General features: G+C 36.1%; 1 protein-coding gene across 2 annotated transcripts; it reads right to left on the bottom strand.

Moving 5' to 3' along the window:
• Positions 1-11,680: 11,680 nt before the first annotated feature.
• Positions 11,681-17,407, bottom strand: LOC138319401 (enhancer of rudimentary homolog). 2 transcript variants are annotated; one of them, XM_069262505.1, is made up of 5 exons: positions 17,321-17,381; positions 15,902-15,984; positions 15,558-15,645; positions 15,071-15,191; positions 11,681-14,884 (listed from the first exon to the last, which is right to left on the bottom strand). In XM_069262505.1, exons 2-5 carry the CDS (start codon positions 15,914-15,916, stop codon positions 14,791-14,793), a joined length of 318 nt encoding a protein of 105 aa, XP_069118606.1. In that variant the 5' UTR covers positions 15,917-15,984; positions 17,321-17,381; the 3' UTR covers positions 11,681-14,790. The 2 variants fall into 2 exon arrangements, with proteins under 2 accessions (XP_069118606.1, XP_069118607.1); XM_069262506.1 differs by lacking the exon at positions 15,902-15,984 and having other exon boundaries at positions 17,321-17,407.
• Positions 17,408-17,520: the final 113 nt, after the last annotated feature.

Genomic DNA, 17,520 nt, shown 5'->3' with positions numbered 1-17,520 from the left:
GATCATGTCAGGATCATTTCATGCAAGTTTCAGCCAAATTGCACCGGTAGAACTTGAGAAGAAGTTCAAAATGTGAAATGTTAACGCACGGCGGACGGCGCACGGACGAACGACGGACGAAACATGACGGCTATAGGTCAGAACATCACTAAAAATATTCCATATATGATGCTGTAGTTTAGATATGTCACTGGGTATCTAGAACCATCAGAAAACAGCCAGATATCAACTCCTCAGACACCATGACGTCCTCCGGTTAACATGTCAGGGCTCTAATGGGTAACTCGAAAATCACTGCATGTCAACACTTCAGCTTCATAGGTTAGATATAAAACAAACTGATTGGTATGATAGTTTATGCCTAAATATCATCAATTTGCTCAACGCAGGCCGCCCTGTCAGTATTCGTGTAGTACTTGTTTTCTCAGCGGTGATTGGTTCTCTAAAATTAATTGACTAATCAACACAGAGAAAACAAATGTACTACACACAAAGTGACACGGTGGCTTAAGACACAAATTTTTGAATTGGTAATTACAAAGTTTAGGTTCCAACCAGCGGTTATGGAGAAAAAGTTGATTGTGGATGACTGGACGCCGGCTTGTATGTAGTATGGCATAGGCTCACCTTGGTCCTTCAGATTAGGTGAGCTCTATATGTCCCAGTGATGTTTGATCACTATTAAACATATCCTGAAATTGAATCTGTCATATAATTTGAAAAGGGCGTCTGAAAGTCTGTTGTAACTGTGGACAATGAAATGTAATAACTTGTAGGCATTCATACTATTTCAATAACAATTTATTGACTCATGATTTGATGACAAATATTACACATGAAAAGACACCAAAAAAAAAAGATTTGTTGAAACAATTATCTTTGTTTACTGTAATTGAAAGGAACATTGTCATTAGGGGCAGCATCATAAACTACTCTCATACACTAGTCATTGACATTAGGGACATTACTCCTCATCTACACTAGGGGGACAGCATCTAAAAACTACTCAGCATCATACACTAGTCATTGACAACATTAGGGACAGCATCATAAACTACTCTCATACACTAGTCATTGACATTAGGGACAGCATCATAAACTACTCACATACACTATTCATTGACATTAGGGACAGCTTCATTAAGTACTCTCATACACTAGTCATTAGGGACAGCATCATAACTCTACTATCATACACTAGTCATTAGGGACAGCATCATCAAAGTTCTAATACTCTTGTCTTGACATTAGGGGACAGCATAATAAAACTACTCTCATCACTACACTAGACATTAGGGACAGCATCATAAACTAATCTCATACACTAGTCATTGACATTAGGGACAGCATCATAAACTACTCTCATACACTAGACATTGACATTAGGGACAGCATCATAAACTACTCTCATACACTAGTCATTGACATTAGGGACAGCATCATAAACTACTCTCATACACTAGTCATTAGGGACAGCATCATAAACTACTCTCATACACTAGTCATTAGGGACAGCATCATAAACTACTCTCATACACTAGTCATTAGGGACAGCATCATAAACTACTCTCATACACTAGTCATTAGGGACAGCATCATAAACTACTCTCATACACTAGTCATTAGGGACAGCATCATAAACTACTCTCATACACTAGACATTGACATTAGGGACAGCATCATAAACTACTCTCATACACTAGACATTGACATTAGGGACAGCATCATAAACTACTCTCATACACTAGACATTGACATTAGGGACAGCATCATAAACTACTCTCATACACTAGTCATTAGGGACAGCATCATAAACTACTCTCATACACTAGTCATTGACATTAGGGACAGCATCATAAACTACTCTCATACACTAGTCATTGACATTAGGGACAGCATCATAAAGTACTCTCATACACTAGTCATTGACATTAGGGACAGCATCATAAACTACTCTCATACACTAGTCATTGACGATTAGGGACAGCATCATAAACTACTCTCATACACTAGACATTGACATTATAAGACTAGCATCATAAACTACTCTCATACACTAGTACATTGACATTAGGGACAGCATCATAAACTACTCTCATACACTAGTCATTGACATTAGGGACATACAGCATCATAAACTACTCTCATACACTAGACATTGACATTAGGGACAGCATCATAAACTACTCTCATACACTAGTCATTTTGACATTAGGGACAGCATCATAAACTACTCTCATACACTAGTCATTGACATTAGGGACAGCATCATAAACTACTCTCACTACACTAGACATTGACATTAGGGACAGCATCATAAACTACTCTCATACACTAGTCATTGACATTAGGGACAGCATCATAAACTACTCTCATACACTAGACATTGACATTAGGGACAGCATCATAAACTACTCTCATACACTAGACATTAGACATTAGGGACAGCATCATAAACTACTCTCATCATACACTAGTCATTAGGGACAGCATCATAAACTACTCTCATACACTAGTCATTGACATTAGGGACAGCATCATAAACTACTCTCATACACTAGACATTGACATTAGGGACAGCATCATAAACTACTCTCATACACTAGACATTGACATTAGGGACAGCATCATAAACTACTCTCATACACTAGTCATTGACATTAGGGACAGCATCATAAACTACTCTCATACACTAGACATTGACATTAGGGACAGCATCATAAACTACTCTCATACACTAGTCATTGACATTAGGGACAGCATCATAAACTACTCTCATACACTAGTCATTGACATTAGGGACAGCATCATAAACTACTCTCATACACTAGACATTGACATTAGGGACAGCATCATAAACTACTCTCATACACTAGTCATTAGGGACAGCATCATAAACTACTCTCATACACTAGACATTAGGGACAGCATCATAAACTACTCTCATACACTATACACTAGTCATTGACATTAGGGACAGCATCATAAACTACTCTCATACACTAGTCATTGACATTAGGGACAGCATCATAAACTACTCTCATACACTAGTCATTGACATTAGGGACAGCATCATAAACTACTCTCATACACTAGACATTGACATTAGGGACAGCATCATAAACTACTCTCATACACTAGACATTAGGGACATTGACATAGGGACAGCATCATAAACTACTCTCATACACTAGACATTGACATTAGGGACAGCATCATAAACTACTCTCATACACTAGTCATTGACATTAGGGACAGCATCATAAACTACTCTCATACACTAGTCATTGACATTAGGGACAGCATCATAAACTACTCTCATACACTAGTCATTGACATTAGGGACAGCATCATAAACTACTCTCATACACTAGTCATTGACATTAGGGACAGCATCATAAACTACTCTCATACACTAGACATTGACATTAGGGACAGCATCATAAACTACTCTCATACACTAGTCATTGACATTAGGGACAGCATCATAAAACTACTCTCATACACTAGTCATTGACATTAGGGACAGCATCATAAACTACTCTCATCATACACTAGTCATTGACATTAGGGACAGCATCATAAACTACTCTCATACACTAGTCATTGACATTAGGGACAGCATCATAAACTACTCTCATACACTAGTCATTGACATTAGGGACAGCATCATAAACTACTCTCATACACTAGACATTGACATTAGGGACAGCATCATAAACTACTCTCATACACTAGTCATTGACATTAGGGACAGCATCATAAACTACTCTCATACACTAGTCATTGACATTAGGGACAGCATCATAAACTACTCTCATACACTAGTCATTGACATTAGGGACAGCATCATAAACTACTCTCATACACTAGTCATTGACATTAGGGACAGCATCATAAACTACTCTCATACACTAGACATTGACATTAGGGACAGCATCATAAACTACTCTCATACACTAGTCATTGACATTAGGGACAGCATCATAAACTACTCTCATACACTAGTCATTGACATTAGGGACAGCATCATAAACTACTCTCATACACTAGTCATTGACATTAGGGACAGCATCATAAACTACTCTCATACACTAGTCATTAGGGACAGCATCATAAACTACTCTCATACACTAGTCATTGACATTAGGGACAGCATCATAAACTACTCTCATACACTAGTCATTGACATTAGGGACAGCATCATAAACTACTCTCATACACTAGTCATTGACATTAGGGACAGCATCATAAACTACTCTCATACACTAGTCATTGACATTAGGGACAGCATCATAAACTACTCTCATACACTAGTCATTGACATTAGGGACAGCATCATAAACTACTCTCATACACTAGTCATTGACATTAGGGACAGCATCATAAACTACTCTCATACACTAGTCATTGACATTAGGGACAGCATCATAAACTACTCTCATACACTAGTCATTGACATTAGGGACAGCATCATAAACTACTCTCATACACTAGACATTGACATTAGGGACAGCATCATAAACTACTCTCATACACTAGACATTGACATTAGGGACAGCATCATAAACTACTCTCATACAGTATTAGGGACAGCATCATAAACTACTCATACACTAGTCATTGACATTAGGGACAGCATCATAAACTACTCTCATACACTAGTCATTGACATTAGGGACAGCATCATAAACTACTCTCATACACTAGTCATTGACATTAGGGACAGCATCATAAACTACTCTCATACACTAGACATTGACATTAGGGACAGCATCATAAACTACTCTCATACACTAGTCATTGACATTAGGGACAGCATCATAAACTACTCTCATACACTAGACATTAGGGACAGCATCATAAAGTACTCTCATACACTAGTCATTAGGGACAGCATCATAAAGTACTCTCATCATTAGGGACAGCATCATAAACTACTCTCATACACTAGTCATTGACATTAGGGACAGCATCATAAACTACTCTCATACACTAGTCATTGACATTAGGGACAGCATCATAAACTACTCTCATACACTAGTCATTGACATTAGGGACAGCATCATAAACTACTCTCATACACTAGACATTGACATTAGGGACAGCATCATAAACTACTCTCATACACTAGACATTGACATTAGGGACAGCATCATAAACTACTCTCATACATACACTAGTCATTGACATTAGGGACAGCATCATAAACTACTCTCATACACTATACACTAGTCATTAGGGACAGCATCATAAAGTACTCTCATACACTAGTCATTAGGGACAGCATCATAAACTACTCTCATACACTAGTCATTAGGGACAGCATCATAAACTACTCTCATACACTAGTCATTGACATTAGGGACAGCATCATAAACTACTCTCATACACTAGTCATTGACATTAGGGACAGCATCATAAACTACTCTCATACACTAGACATTGACATTAGGGACAGCATCATAAACTACTCTCATACACTAGTCATTGACATTAGGGACAGCATCATAAACTACTCTCATACACTAGTCATTGACATTAGGGACAGCATCATAAACTACTCTCATACACTAGCATTGACATTAGGGACAGCATCATAAACTACTCTCATACACTAGACATGACATTAGGGACAGCATCATAAACTACTCTCATACACTAGACATTGACATTAGGGACAGCATCATAAACTACTCTCATACACTAGTCATTGACATTAGGGACAGCATCATAAACTACTCTCATACACTAGTCATTGACATTAGGGACAGCATCATAAACTACTCTCATACACTAGTCATTGACATTAGGGACAGCATCATAAACTACTCTCATACACTAGTCATTGACATTAGGGACAGCATCATAAACTACTCTCATACACTAGTCATGCATAGGACATAACACTCTCATACACTAGTCATTGACATTAGGGACAGCATCATAAACTACTCTCATACACTAGTCATTGACATTAGGGACAGCATCATAAACTACTCTCATACACTAGTCATTGACATTAGGGACAGCATCATAAACTACTCTCATACACTAGACATTGACATTAGGGACAGCATCATAAACTACTCTCATACACTAGTCATTGACATTAGGGACAGCATCATAAACTACTCTCATACACTAGACATTGACATTAGGGACAGCATCATAAACTACTCTCATACACTAGACATTGACATTAGGGACAGCATCATAAACTACTCTCATACACTAGACATTGACATTAGGGACAGCATCATAAACTACTCTCATACACTAGTCATTGACATTAGGGACAGCATCATAAACTACTCTCATACACTAGACATTGACATTAGGGACAGCATCATAAACTACTCTCATACACTAGTCATTGACATTAGGGACAGCATCATAAACTACTCTCATACACTAGTCATTGACATTAGGGACAGCATCATAAACTACTCTCATACACTAGTCATTGACATTAGGGACAGCATCATAAACTACTCTCATACACTAGTCATTAGGGACAGCATCATAAACTACTCTCATACACTAGTCATTAGGGACAGCATCATAAACTACTCTCATACACTAGTCATTAGGGACAGCATCATAAACTACTCTCATACACTAGTCATTGACATTAGGGACAGCATCATAAACTACTCTCATACACTAGTCATTGACATTAGGGACAGCATCATAAACTACTCTCATACACTAGTCATTAGGGACAGCATCATAAACTACTCTCATACACTAGTCATTGACATTAGGGACAGCATCATAAACTACTCTCATACACTAGTCATTGACATTAGGGACAGCATCATAAACTACTCTCATACACTAGTCATTAGGGACAGCATCATAAACTACTCTCATACACTAGTCATTGACATTAGGGACAGCATCATAAACTACTCTCATACACTAGTCATTGACATTAGGGACAGCATCATAAACTACTCTCATACACTAGACATTGACATTAGGGACAGCATCATAAACTACTCTCATACACTAGTCATTGACATTAGGGACAGCATCATAAACTACTCTCATACACTAGTCATTGACATTAGGACAGCATCATAAACTACTCTCATACACTAGTCATTGACATTAGGGACAGCATCATAAACTACTCTCATACACTAGTCATTGACATTAGGGACAGCATCATAAACTACTCTCATACACTAGTCATTGACATTAGGGACAGCATCATAAACTACTCTCATACACTAGTCATTGACATTAGGGACAGCATCATAAACTACTCTCATACACTAGTCATTGACATTAGGGACAGCATCATAAACTACTCTCATACACTAGTCATTGACATTAGGGACAGCATCATAAACTACTCTCATACACTAGTCATTGACATTAGGGACAGCATCATAAACTACTCTCATACACTAGTCATTAGGGACAGCATCATAAACTACTCTCATACACTAGTCATTGACATTAGGGACAGCATCATAAACTACTCTCATACACTAGTCATTGACATTAGGGACAGCATCATAAACTACTCTCATACACTAGACATTGACATTAGGGACAGCATCATAAACTACTCTCATACACTAGTCATTAGGGACAGCATCATAAACTACTCTCATACACTAGACATTGACATTAGGGACAGCATCATAAACTACTCTCATACACTAGTCATTAGGGACAGCATCATAAACTACTCTCATACACTAGTCATTAGGGACAGCATCATAAACTACTCTCATACACTAGTCATTGACATTAGGGACAGCATCATAAACTACTCTCATACACTAGTCATTAGGGACAGCATCATAAACTACTCTCATACACTAGTCATTGACATTAGGGACAGCATCATAAACTACTCTCATACACTAGTCATTGACATTAGGGACAGCATCATAAACTACTCTCATACACTAGTCATTGACAGTAGGGACAGCATCATAAACTACTCTCATACACTAGTCATTGACATTAGGGACAGCATCATAAACTACTCTCATACACTAGTCATTGACATTAGGGACAGCATCATAAACTACTCTCATACACTAGTCATTGACATTAGGGACAGCATCATAAACTACTCTCATACACTAGTCATTGACATTAGGGACAGCATCATCATAAACTACTCTCATACACTAGTCATTGACATTAGGGACAGCATCATAAACTACTCTCATACACTAGTCATTGACATTAGGGACAGCATCATAAACTACTCTCATACACTAGTCATTGACATTAGGGACAGCATCATAAACTACTCTCATACACTAGTCATTAGGGACTAGTCATTAGGGACAGCATCATAAACTACTCTCATACACTAGTCATTGACATTAGGGACAGCATCATAAACTACTCTCATACACTAGTCATTGACATTAGGGACAGCATCATAAACTACTCTCATACACTAGTCATTGACATTAGGGACAGCATCATAAACTACTCTCATACACTAGTCATTGACATTAGGGACAGCATCATAAACTACTCTCATACACTAGACATTGACATTAGGGACAGCATCATAAACTACTCTCATACACTAGTCATTAGGGACAGCATCATAAACTACTCTCATACACTAGTCATTGACATTAGGGACAGCATCATAAACTACTCTCATACACTAGTCATTAGGGACAGCATCATAAACTACTCTCATACACTAGTCATTGACATTAGGGACAGCATCATAAACTACTCTCATACACTAGTCATTGACATTAGGGACAGCATCATAAACTACTCTCATACACTAGACATTGACATTAGGGACAGCATCATAAACTACTCTCATACACTAGTCATTGACATTAGGGACAGCATCATAAACTACTCTCATACACTAGTCATTGACATTAGGGACAGCATCATAAACTACTCTCATACACTAGTCATTGACATTAGGGACAGCATCATAAACTACTCTCATACACTAGTCATTGACATTAGGGACAGCATCATAAACTACTCTCATACACTAGTCATTGACATTAGGGACAGCATCATAAACTACTCTCATACACTAGTCATTGACATTAGGGACAGCATCATAAACTACTCTCATACACTAGTCATTGACATTAGGGACAGCATCATAAACTACTCTCATACACTAGTCATTGACATTAGGGACAGCATCATAAACTACTCTCATACACTAGTCATTGACATTAGGGACAGCATCATAAAGTACTCTCATACACTAGTCATTGACATTAGGGACAGCATCATAAACTACTCTCATACACTAGTCATTGACATTAGGGACAGCATCATAAACTACTCTCATACACTAGTCATTGACATTAGGGACAGCATCATAAACTACTCTCATACACTAGTCATTGACATTAGGGACAGCATCATAAACTACTCTCATACACTAGACATTGACATTAGGGACAGCATCATAAACTACTCTCATACACTAGTCATTGACATTAGGGACAGCATCATAAACTACTCTCATACACTAGTCATTGACATTAGGGACAGCATCATAAACTACTACTCTCATACACTAGTCATTGACATTAGGGACAGCATCATAAACTACTCTCATACACTAGACATTGACATTAGGGACAGCATCATAAACTACTCTCATACACTAGTCATTGACATTAGGGACAGCATCATAAACTACTCTCATACACTAGACATTGACATTAGGGACAGCATCATAAACTACTCTCATACACTAGTCATTAGGGACAGCATCATAAAACTACTCTCATACACTAGACATTGACATTAGGGACAGCATCATAAACTACTCTCATACACTAGTTGACATTAGGGACAGCATCATAAACTACTCTCATACACTAGACATTGACATTAGGGACAGCATCATAAACTACTCTCATACACTAGTCATTGACATTAGGGACAGCATCATAAACTACTCTCATACACTAGTCATTGACATTAGGGACAGCATCATAAACTACTCTCATACACTAGTCATTGAGGGACAGCATCATAAACTACTCTCATACACTAGTCATTGACATTAGGGACAGCATCATAAACTACTCTCATACACTAGTCATTAGGGGACAGCATCATAAACTACTCTCATACACTAGTCATTGACATTAGGGACAGCATCATAAACTACTCTCATACACTAGTCATTGACATTAGGGACAGCATCATAAACTACTCTCATACACTAGTCATTGACATTAGGGACAGCATCATAAACTACTCTCATACACTAGTCATTGACATTAGGGACAGCATCATAAACTACTCTCATACACTAGTCATTGACATTAGGGACAGCATCATAAACTACTCTCTCATAAACACTAGTCATTGACATTAGGGACAGCATCATAAACTACTCTCATACACTAGTCATTGACATTAGGGACAGCATCATAAATAATAGCATCAAAATACTCTCATACACTAGTCATTGACATTAGGGACAGCATCATAAACTACTCTCATACACTAGTCATTGACATTAGGGACAGCATCATAAACTACTCTCATACACTAGTCATTGACATTAGGGACAGCATCATAAACTACTCTCATACACTAGTCATTGACATTAGGGACAGCTTAGGGACAGCATCATTGACATTAGGGATCAGCATCATAAACTACTCTCATACATAGTCATTGACATTAGGGACAGCATCATAAACTACTCTCATACACTAGACATTGACATTAGGGACAGCATCATAAACTACTCTCATACACTAGACATTGACATTAGGGACAGCATCATAAACTACTCTCATACACTAGACATTGACATTAGGGACAGCATCTCTCATAAACTACATTAGGGACTCATACTACTCTCATACACTAGTCATTAGGGACAGCATCATAAAGTACTCTCATACACTAGTCATTAGGGACAGCATCATAAACTACTCTCATACACTAGACATTGACATTAGGGACAGCATCATAAACTACTCTCATACACTAGTATATTAGGGACAGCATCATAAACTACTCTCATACACTAGTCATTAGGGACAGCATCATAAACTACTCTAATACACTAGTCATTGACATTAGATGCCAAGACAGCGTCATAAACTAATGTCACTTAATAAATTTGGCAAGCTGCAATTTCCTTGGCTAACGCATAATGTCATCCAATTATGAATTTGTTAACAGCCACTGACATGTATTTAGTAGTATAGTTAACAAACACAGAGATATAATTTGTAATCACTACCTTCCATGCACACTCATTGATTGATTCGAAGTCTGAGTATGTTCTGGTCTCTGGTTTCTGTGAGGCCTGGACAAGGAGGATAGAGTGAGCCTGTAACACAACAAAACCGGTCTTATTTACAGCAATTCTCTTATATAGGATGTCTATTATTATTATTATTTTGGAATGTCAGACAAATTGATTATAATTCTAGATGGTATTTCAATGCCTACATTACCCAAATACAATAACTACATGTATTTTAAAATACTTAGGGTAAGTAAGTAAACTTATGTGGATACACATTATCCGAAATAATACTTTAAGCCAAATAATCACAAAATACAAAATTCTTACAAAGTCACAATTTTACTACAGTTAATTTTTGATGATAAAATATGGATGTAATTATGTACGGCTGATAATACATCAGCAGAAAAACAACTAGACCAAACCTTTTTTTAGATAAGTTTTATTTGTTTAATAGATGTTTTGACAATGAAGAGCACAATGTAGGCCTACATGTCTATCACCTTATACTAACATAGACGCTAGACACAATGTACATATCTATCATCTTATACATGATATACCCTAGACTAACGTATAATCCTTGTACAGACACCATTTACAAATCATCTAACTCTAACAAAAATATGTATTTCTTTGTTTAGAAAAATGTCTTATGAAAAGATACATAAAGAACAAATAATATGCTTATGAACTTGGCATGACAAATATCCATGCATACAAGTTCATTTCTTATTAGTGCACGTCATATAAATTCTACTGCATAAAAGAGATATCCTGTATCTGACACAAAATTTCCGACTTTAATATTAAGAAAATGATATATATGGAATAAACACATTTCTTAACATGCAATTTCAAACAAAGGTTGTCATTATAAAAACAATCCACATTTCTCTCTACTTCTACTTGTGAAAGACATATTCCACACACAAAATTCTAGAATGTTTGATCTCTTTTAAAGGCCACTACCTTTCTAAAACCAGATTGATAATTTTGTAGTCATACAAATTATTACCTTAACGTCACACTTATCATCACCTTCTGAATAATTTAATTGAAAAGTAAAATATAAATTTAATGTTAATTTTTATAATGCAGGTCGTTTTATGTTTCCCGCTGTCGTCCTTTTTACTGCGTTATTAGTTGACCATCACTGCACCAGATGGCAAAACAGTGAAATGAATCTTCATCACTGTTAACAGTCTTAGATTACGCAGAGAAACTGCATTTGTTTGGTGTTCTAACCATCTTAGGCCATCAATATAAATATTTGTAGGCTATCTTTGTTTTTAAGAAACTTTTGATTTTGTTTTTGTTTCAGAAAGGTAGTGGGCCTTTAAAGGCTTAACTATATGTTTAATTGTCTTTCTTCTAATGTCTAGGCTTAACAATAAACTTAATTGTCTTTCTTCTAATGTCTTTTAAATGAAACAAGGTCAATGTATAACAAGAGATCCCAGGAGGATCTTGGCGCCCACCAAAGAATGATCTGGGTCTGACAATGGAAAGAGGGATCTTTTCCCTGCTTTTCAAACTTTTTCAAACACACTATATATAAAATTTGAGACAGATCGCTATAGTACTTTCTAAGAAATAGCGATAACAAACTTTAAGTATCAAAATCCAAGATGGCCACCTATCGGCCATCTTGTTCACCGATCGGTCCCAAAATGCAATATGCACAACAAGGGTCCTAGAAGGAACCTGTATATGAAATTTGAGAAAGATCCCTTCAGTACTTTTTGAGAAATAGCGGTAACAAACTTCAACTATCAAAATCCAAGATGGCCTCCTGTCGGCCATCTTGTTCACCGATTGGTCCCAAAATGCAATATGCACAACAAGGGTCCTAGGGGAACCTGTATATGAAATTTGAGAAAGATCCCTTCAGCACTTTTTGAGAAATAGCGGTAACAAACTTCAACTATCAAAATCCAAGATGGCCGCCTGTCGGCCATCTTGTTCACCGATCGGTCCCAAAATGCAATATGCACAACTAGGGTCCTAGGGGAACCTGTATAGGAAATTTGAGAAAGATCCCTTCAGCACTTTTTGAGAAATAGCGGTAACAAACTTCAACTATCAAAATCCAAGATGGCTGCCTGTCGGCCATCTTGTTGACCGATTGGTCCCAAAATGCAATATGCACAACAAGGGTCCTAGGGGAACCTGTATATGAAATTTGAGAAAGATCCCTTCTACACATTTTGAGAAATAGCGGTAACAAACTTATAACTATCAAAATCCAAGATGGCCGCCTGTCGACCATCTTGTTCACCGATTGGTCCCAAAATGCAATATGCACAACTAGGGTCCTAGGGGAACCTGTATATGGAATTTGAGAGAAATCCCTTCTGCACTTTTTGAGAAATAGCGGTAACAAACTTCAACTATCAAAATCCAAGATGGCCGACTCTCGGCCATCTTGTTGACCGATCGGTCCCAAAATGCAATATGCACAACTAGGGTCCTAGGGGAACCTACATATGAAATTTGAGAAAGATCCTTTCAGCACTTTCTGAGGAATAGCGGTAACAAGAATTGACAATTGACAAACACAGACAAAAGGCGATTTGAATAGCCCACCATCTGATGATGGTGGGCTAAAAACTCAAGTCTTTTTTAATCAAGTTAAGTGTCTTAACTAAAATGAGTGAAATGTAATTATGTATTGGCTAAAGGCAGACAATCCTATTAAAAAACGCAAGCATCCACACAAAAAATCACAAAATAATCTACAGAGCTGTTAGTTAATGATATACATATAACATAAAACATAAGAAGGCGATATATCTTATTTTGAATCAGTTTCATTGACCATAGTTCTTGACAATTGGAATAGGTGAAAATAGAAAAGTATTTTTAATCTCACTGAAGGCAAGTTTTATAGTACTTGGCAACAATTTGATAGTATAGTACAATGAATCGTCATTTATAGTCGATTATGATTCTTTTATATGAATACATAGAGATAAATATATTACTACTTATCTTTATTTTATGTGGCTGTCACAACCATCAAGAGTTTTACAGGTTTACATACAAGTATATGGATAGAGATTACATTTTATAAGACACATTATAGATCCTACTAATCTCTCACTCTGTTCCTGATCATGTCTCAGTAATATACCAACCAAAATCATTTTTAGTAGTATTTAACAAGTCAAAGAACCTTGTGATGATTACACTGAGTATGACATTTAATGTTAAAACTTCAGGAGCTTACATGTAATAAAATCACCGAGTTAACGTAGTGTTTTGAAACATGTTGTTTTGGTATTTACCATATCTTAAGCACATATATTGTATATGTCTTTGGAATCTGCAGTTCAAGATAACAGGGCGAGGGTTATGTACTAGTTTTAGAAACATTTTCCCAATTTGGCAATGCTGAATGAGTACGAACTAACAGTTCTAATTTCAATGTTTTGATGAAGACTGTCAAAGTTGTATCAACAAAAAGACTTCATAAAGAACGACATCTTAACAAAACATCACTTTTGAATAGTCCTTATTAACTGGTCTAGATCTCATTTTGAGGCTTGTCTTCTCAGCATGATGTAGATCTTTTCCTTCACCCAATCTTTGTTGTGTGGTGTGTACGACTTGGAGTGTCTCTGGAATCTACAAACCAATGAAACATATCAGTTAAACAAACATGTAAACAAAGTGTATAATGTGTTGAAAGATTTCTATTTAATTTCACAAGAGACCAAAGTTCAATCGATAAATAACTCATATGGGACCTTAATTAGATGATATAGATAAGTAACTCATACAGGACCTTATTAATATAGATAAGTAACTTACACGAGACAGCTGAGATCTTCTAGCTGGTCCATGAAGTCAAATAATTGACTGATGTCATATGTAATAGAAGGGCAATCTGAATTCATCTTCTTTAAATGTTCTTCAAATATCTTACAAATACCTATGAAAACAAGCAAACATAGTGTGTATGATATATGTGAATCTGAGAGATTTTCGTAACATTAAAAACACTTCAAAAGTTCAAAGCCTTTTCATTCAACTACAATACCTTTGACTCATGCTATGAAAAACTTTTAAATGAAAACAGAATGGGTACCTAAACAGAACTGTATCAAGAGACATCCTTGTGTAATTCTGTATAAGTTTACCCTCTGACTTGATAGGCTATTAATAGCTGTTTAATTTTCTTTCAGTAGGTAACATCAAAATCATAAGCAAAACAACATTTAGTTTCATCTGAACTAAAAAGAGTATAAAAAACATCTAACGAGGACCTGGTGTCCCACTGACATACAATAATATGTACCTTCCATACAGTCATTCACTGATTCATAATCAGAGTATGTCCTTGTTTCTGGTTTACGTGTTGCCTGTACAAGCAGTATAGTGTGTGCCTGAAAAAAAATTAAACAACTCTGTAACCAGGACTGAAAAGCAGTTTAAAACCTGGATATGCTTTTTATTGGACATATTGAAATGTTACAATGCATTAAGAAATTTGATAAGGATTCTTGTATTGAATACACATAAGCCGTGATTTCAATTCTATCACACAATTAACATTACTGTAACAATTGTTGCATTTGATAAAATAGTAATCTTGTTTTTGTATATAAGCAAATTTAATTTCTTTGCAATAATGTTCTTTACCATTTTGATTGTCATCTGCTTCACTAATGCTTCTGATGCCTCACACAGCCATTCAACTGTTAAACAATGTATCGATCCACGCGCTGCGATGTTGCAGAAAATTATTGATTATATCAATAATATAAATATCAAACAATGTTGATAAAAAATAAACTAGTCATAATCTGATACAAATTTAATTTATCATATATATATGTTGGTAAATAAGCGGCCATGATACAAATTTAGATTTCGCTATCTGATTCAATCAAATTGTTTTCATGTCTTACTTCTGAGGACATTCCATGATTAATCTCTAACAGAAAACAGTTTACCTCATATAACAGGATTTGTTGGAATTGTTATATTAAGAACTAATAAAACTAAGTAAAATGTGCATACTTTAGACATGAAGGTAGTTTAAGAAATTATCAATGTGAGAAATATTTGATTTAAAAAATATATATATATATATATTTTAAGCTACTGGTACATGACATTCCCAATCTAGAGTAAGAATTGTAATTCCGCTCCACTATGATACTCTCCAATACAAAATTTAACAACTTTCTGTTAAGTTTGGGGTTCTGATCACCTCACCAAGAGAAAAATTTAAAAATTTCATAGGGGACATGCTATCTAGCCATTGGGTCATGCTGAGGTGAACAGAAAGTTGTCAGATCTTTATTGAAGCGTATCATAAAGCATCTGAGTGGGGCAGAAGTCCATTGTCCTAGACATCATTATCATGACCGCATTGATATGGAAACCGATTACTCATGTCATTTTCTATTTCACTTGAACCAACTAACATATCTTGCAACAGAAATTTCATTTGGTATAACCCTAAAAATTCAACATAAATTGTTGTTATTTTGTTACAGTAAATGAATGCTAGAAATTTTGGAAGATGTAATTGAATTTGTTGTTGCAACACTTTAAGGTATTTACACTTTTGAGATAAGTTTAATTAATGGTTGACTTTTCGTATTGTATTATGGCCACTCAATTCGTCTAGATGATGAATCTCATTAGAAAATTGAAGTATCGTGTATTGATTTTTTAACAGTGTGCACGTGGACGCTAATAATATCAAATACACAATATAGCTGAAGGGATGATCTTTTAAGTAACGGATATCATTGATGAAAGTTAAGATTTGCCGCAACTTCCTAAAGACACTGCGCGCGAAACTTTAACCGGCTCGTTACGCTGATGAAGCATCATCCAGCAATTGTTTACTCCACATGCATGGCAAAGCCAAAGGCTGCAAAACGTGCATGGTAGGCCTAATCCTAAACGCGATTCAATAGCATGCACACAAAGTTTACAATTCGGTTATACCACTTGTATAGAGTTTATCTTCAGAAACAAATAAAATCGATTAAATCGTTACAAATGATCTAGGAGAATATTGTGATGAAAAACAGCATTTTTTACCATTTTTAACTTGAAACGGATTTTCGTGAAAATTTCTTCGTATTTACTGCGGTATATGCCTTTCGGATCTCTATTCTATTTACATAGAAATTGATTTTTAGTTCCGAGATATTCCGAAAGAAAACAAAATGTTCCGAAATATTTTTCAGCCTAAGTATATAATTTTTGTCCTTCTGTAATATTTGCTGTTATTTATAAAA

The sequence above is a fragment of the Argopecten irradians genome, chromosome 3 (assembly GCF_041381155.1).
Source record: "Argopecten irradians isolate NY chromosome 3, Ai_NY, whole genome shotgun sequence".
In the NCBI taxonomy this organism is placed as follows: Eukaryota; Metazoa; Mollusca; class Bivalvia; order Pectinida; family Pectinidae; genus Argopecten; species Argopecten irradians.
This window is presented reverse-complemented; position numbering and strand designations above follow the sequence as displayed.

What these genes read in the sequence shown, in the direction of transcription:
- LOC138319401 (XM_069262505.1), bottom strand. An exon ending in AGTGAATGACTGTATGGAAG is followed by an intron (nt 15,192 to 15,557) that starts GTACATATTATT and finishes TTGTTTTCATAG; the next exon opens with GTATTTGTAAGATATTTGAA. An exon ending in GAAGATCTCAGCTGTCTCGT is followed by an intron (nt 14,885 to 15,070) that starts GTAAGTTACTTA and finishes ATTGGTTTGTAG; the next exon opens with ATTCCAGAGACACTCCAAGT.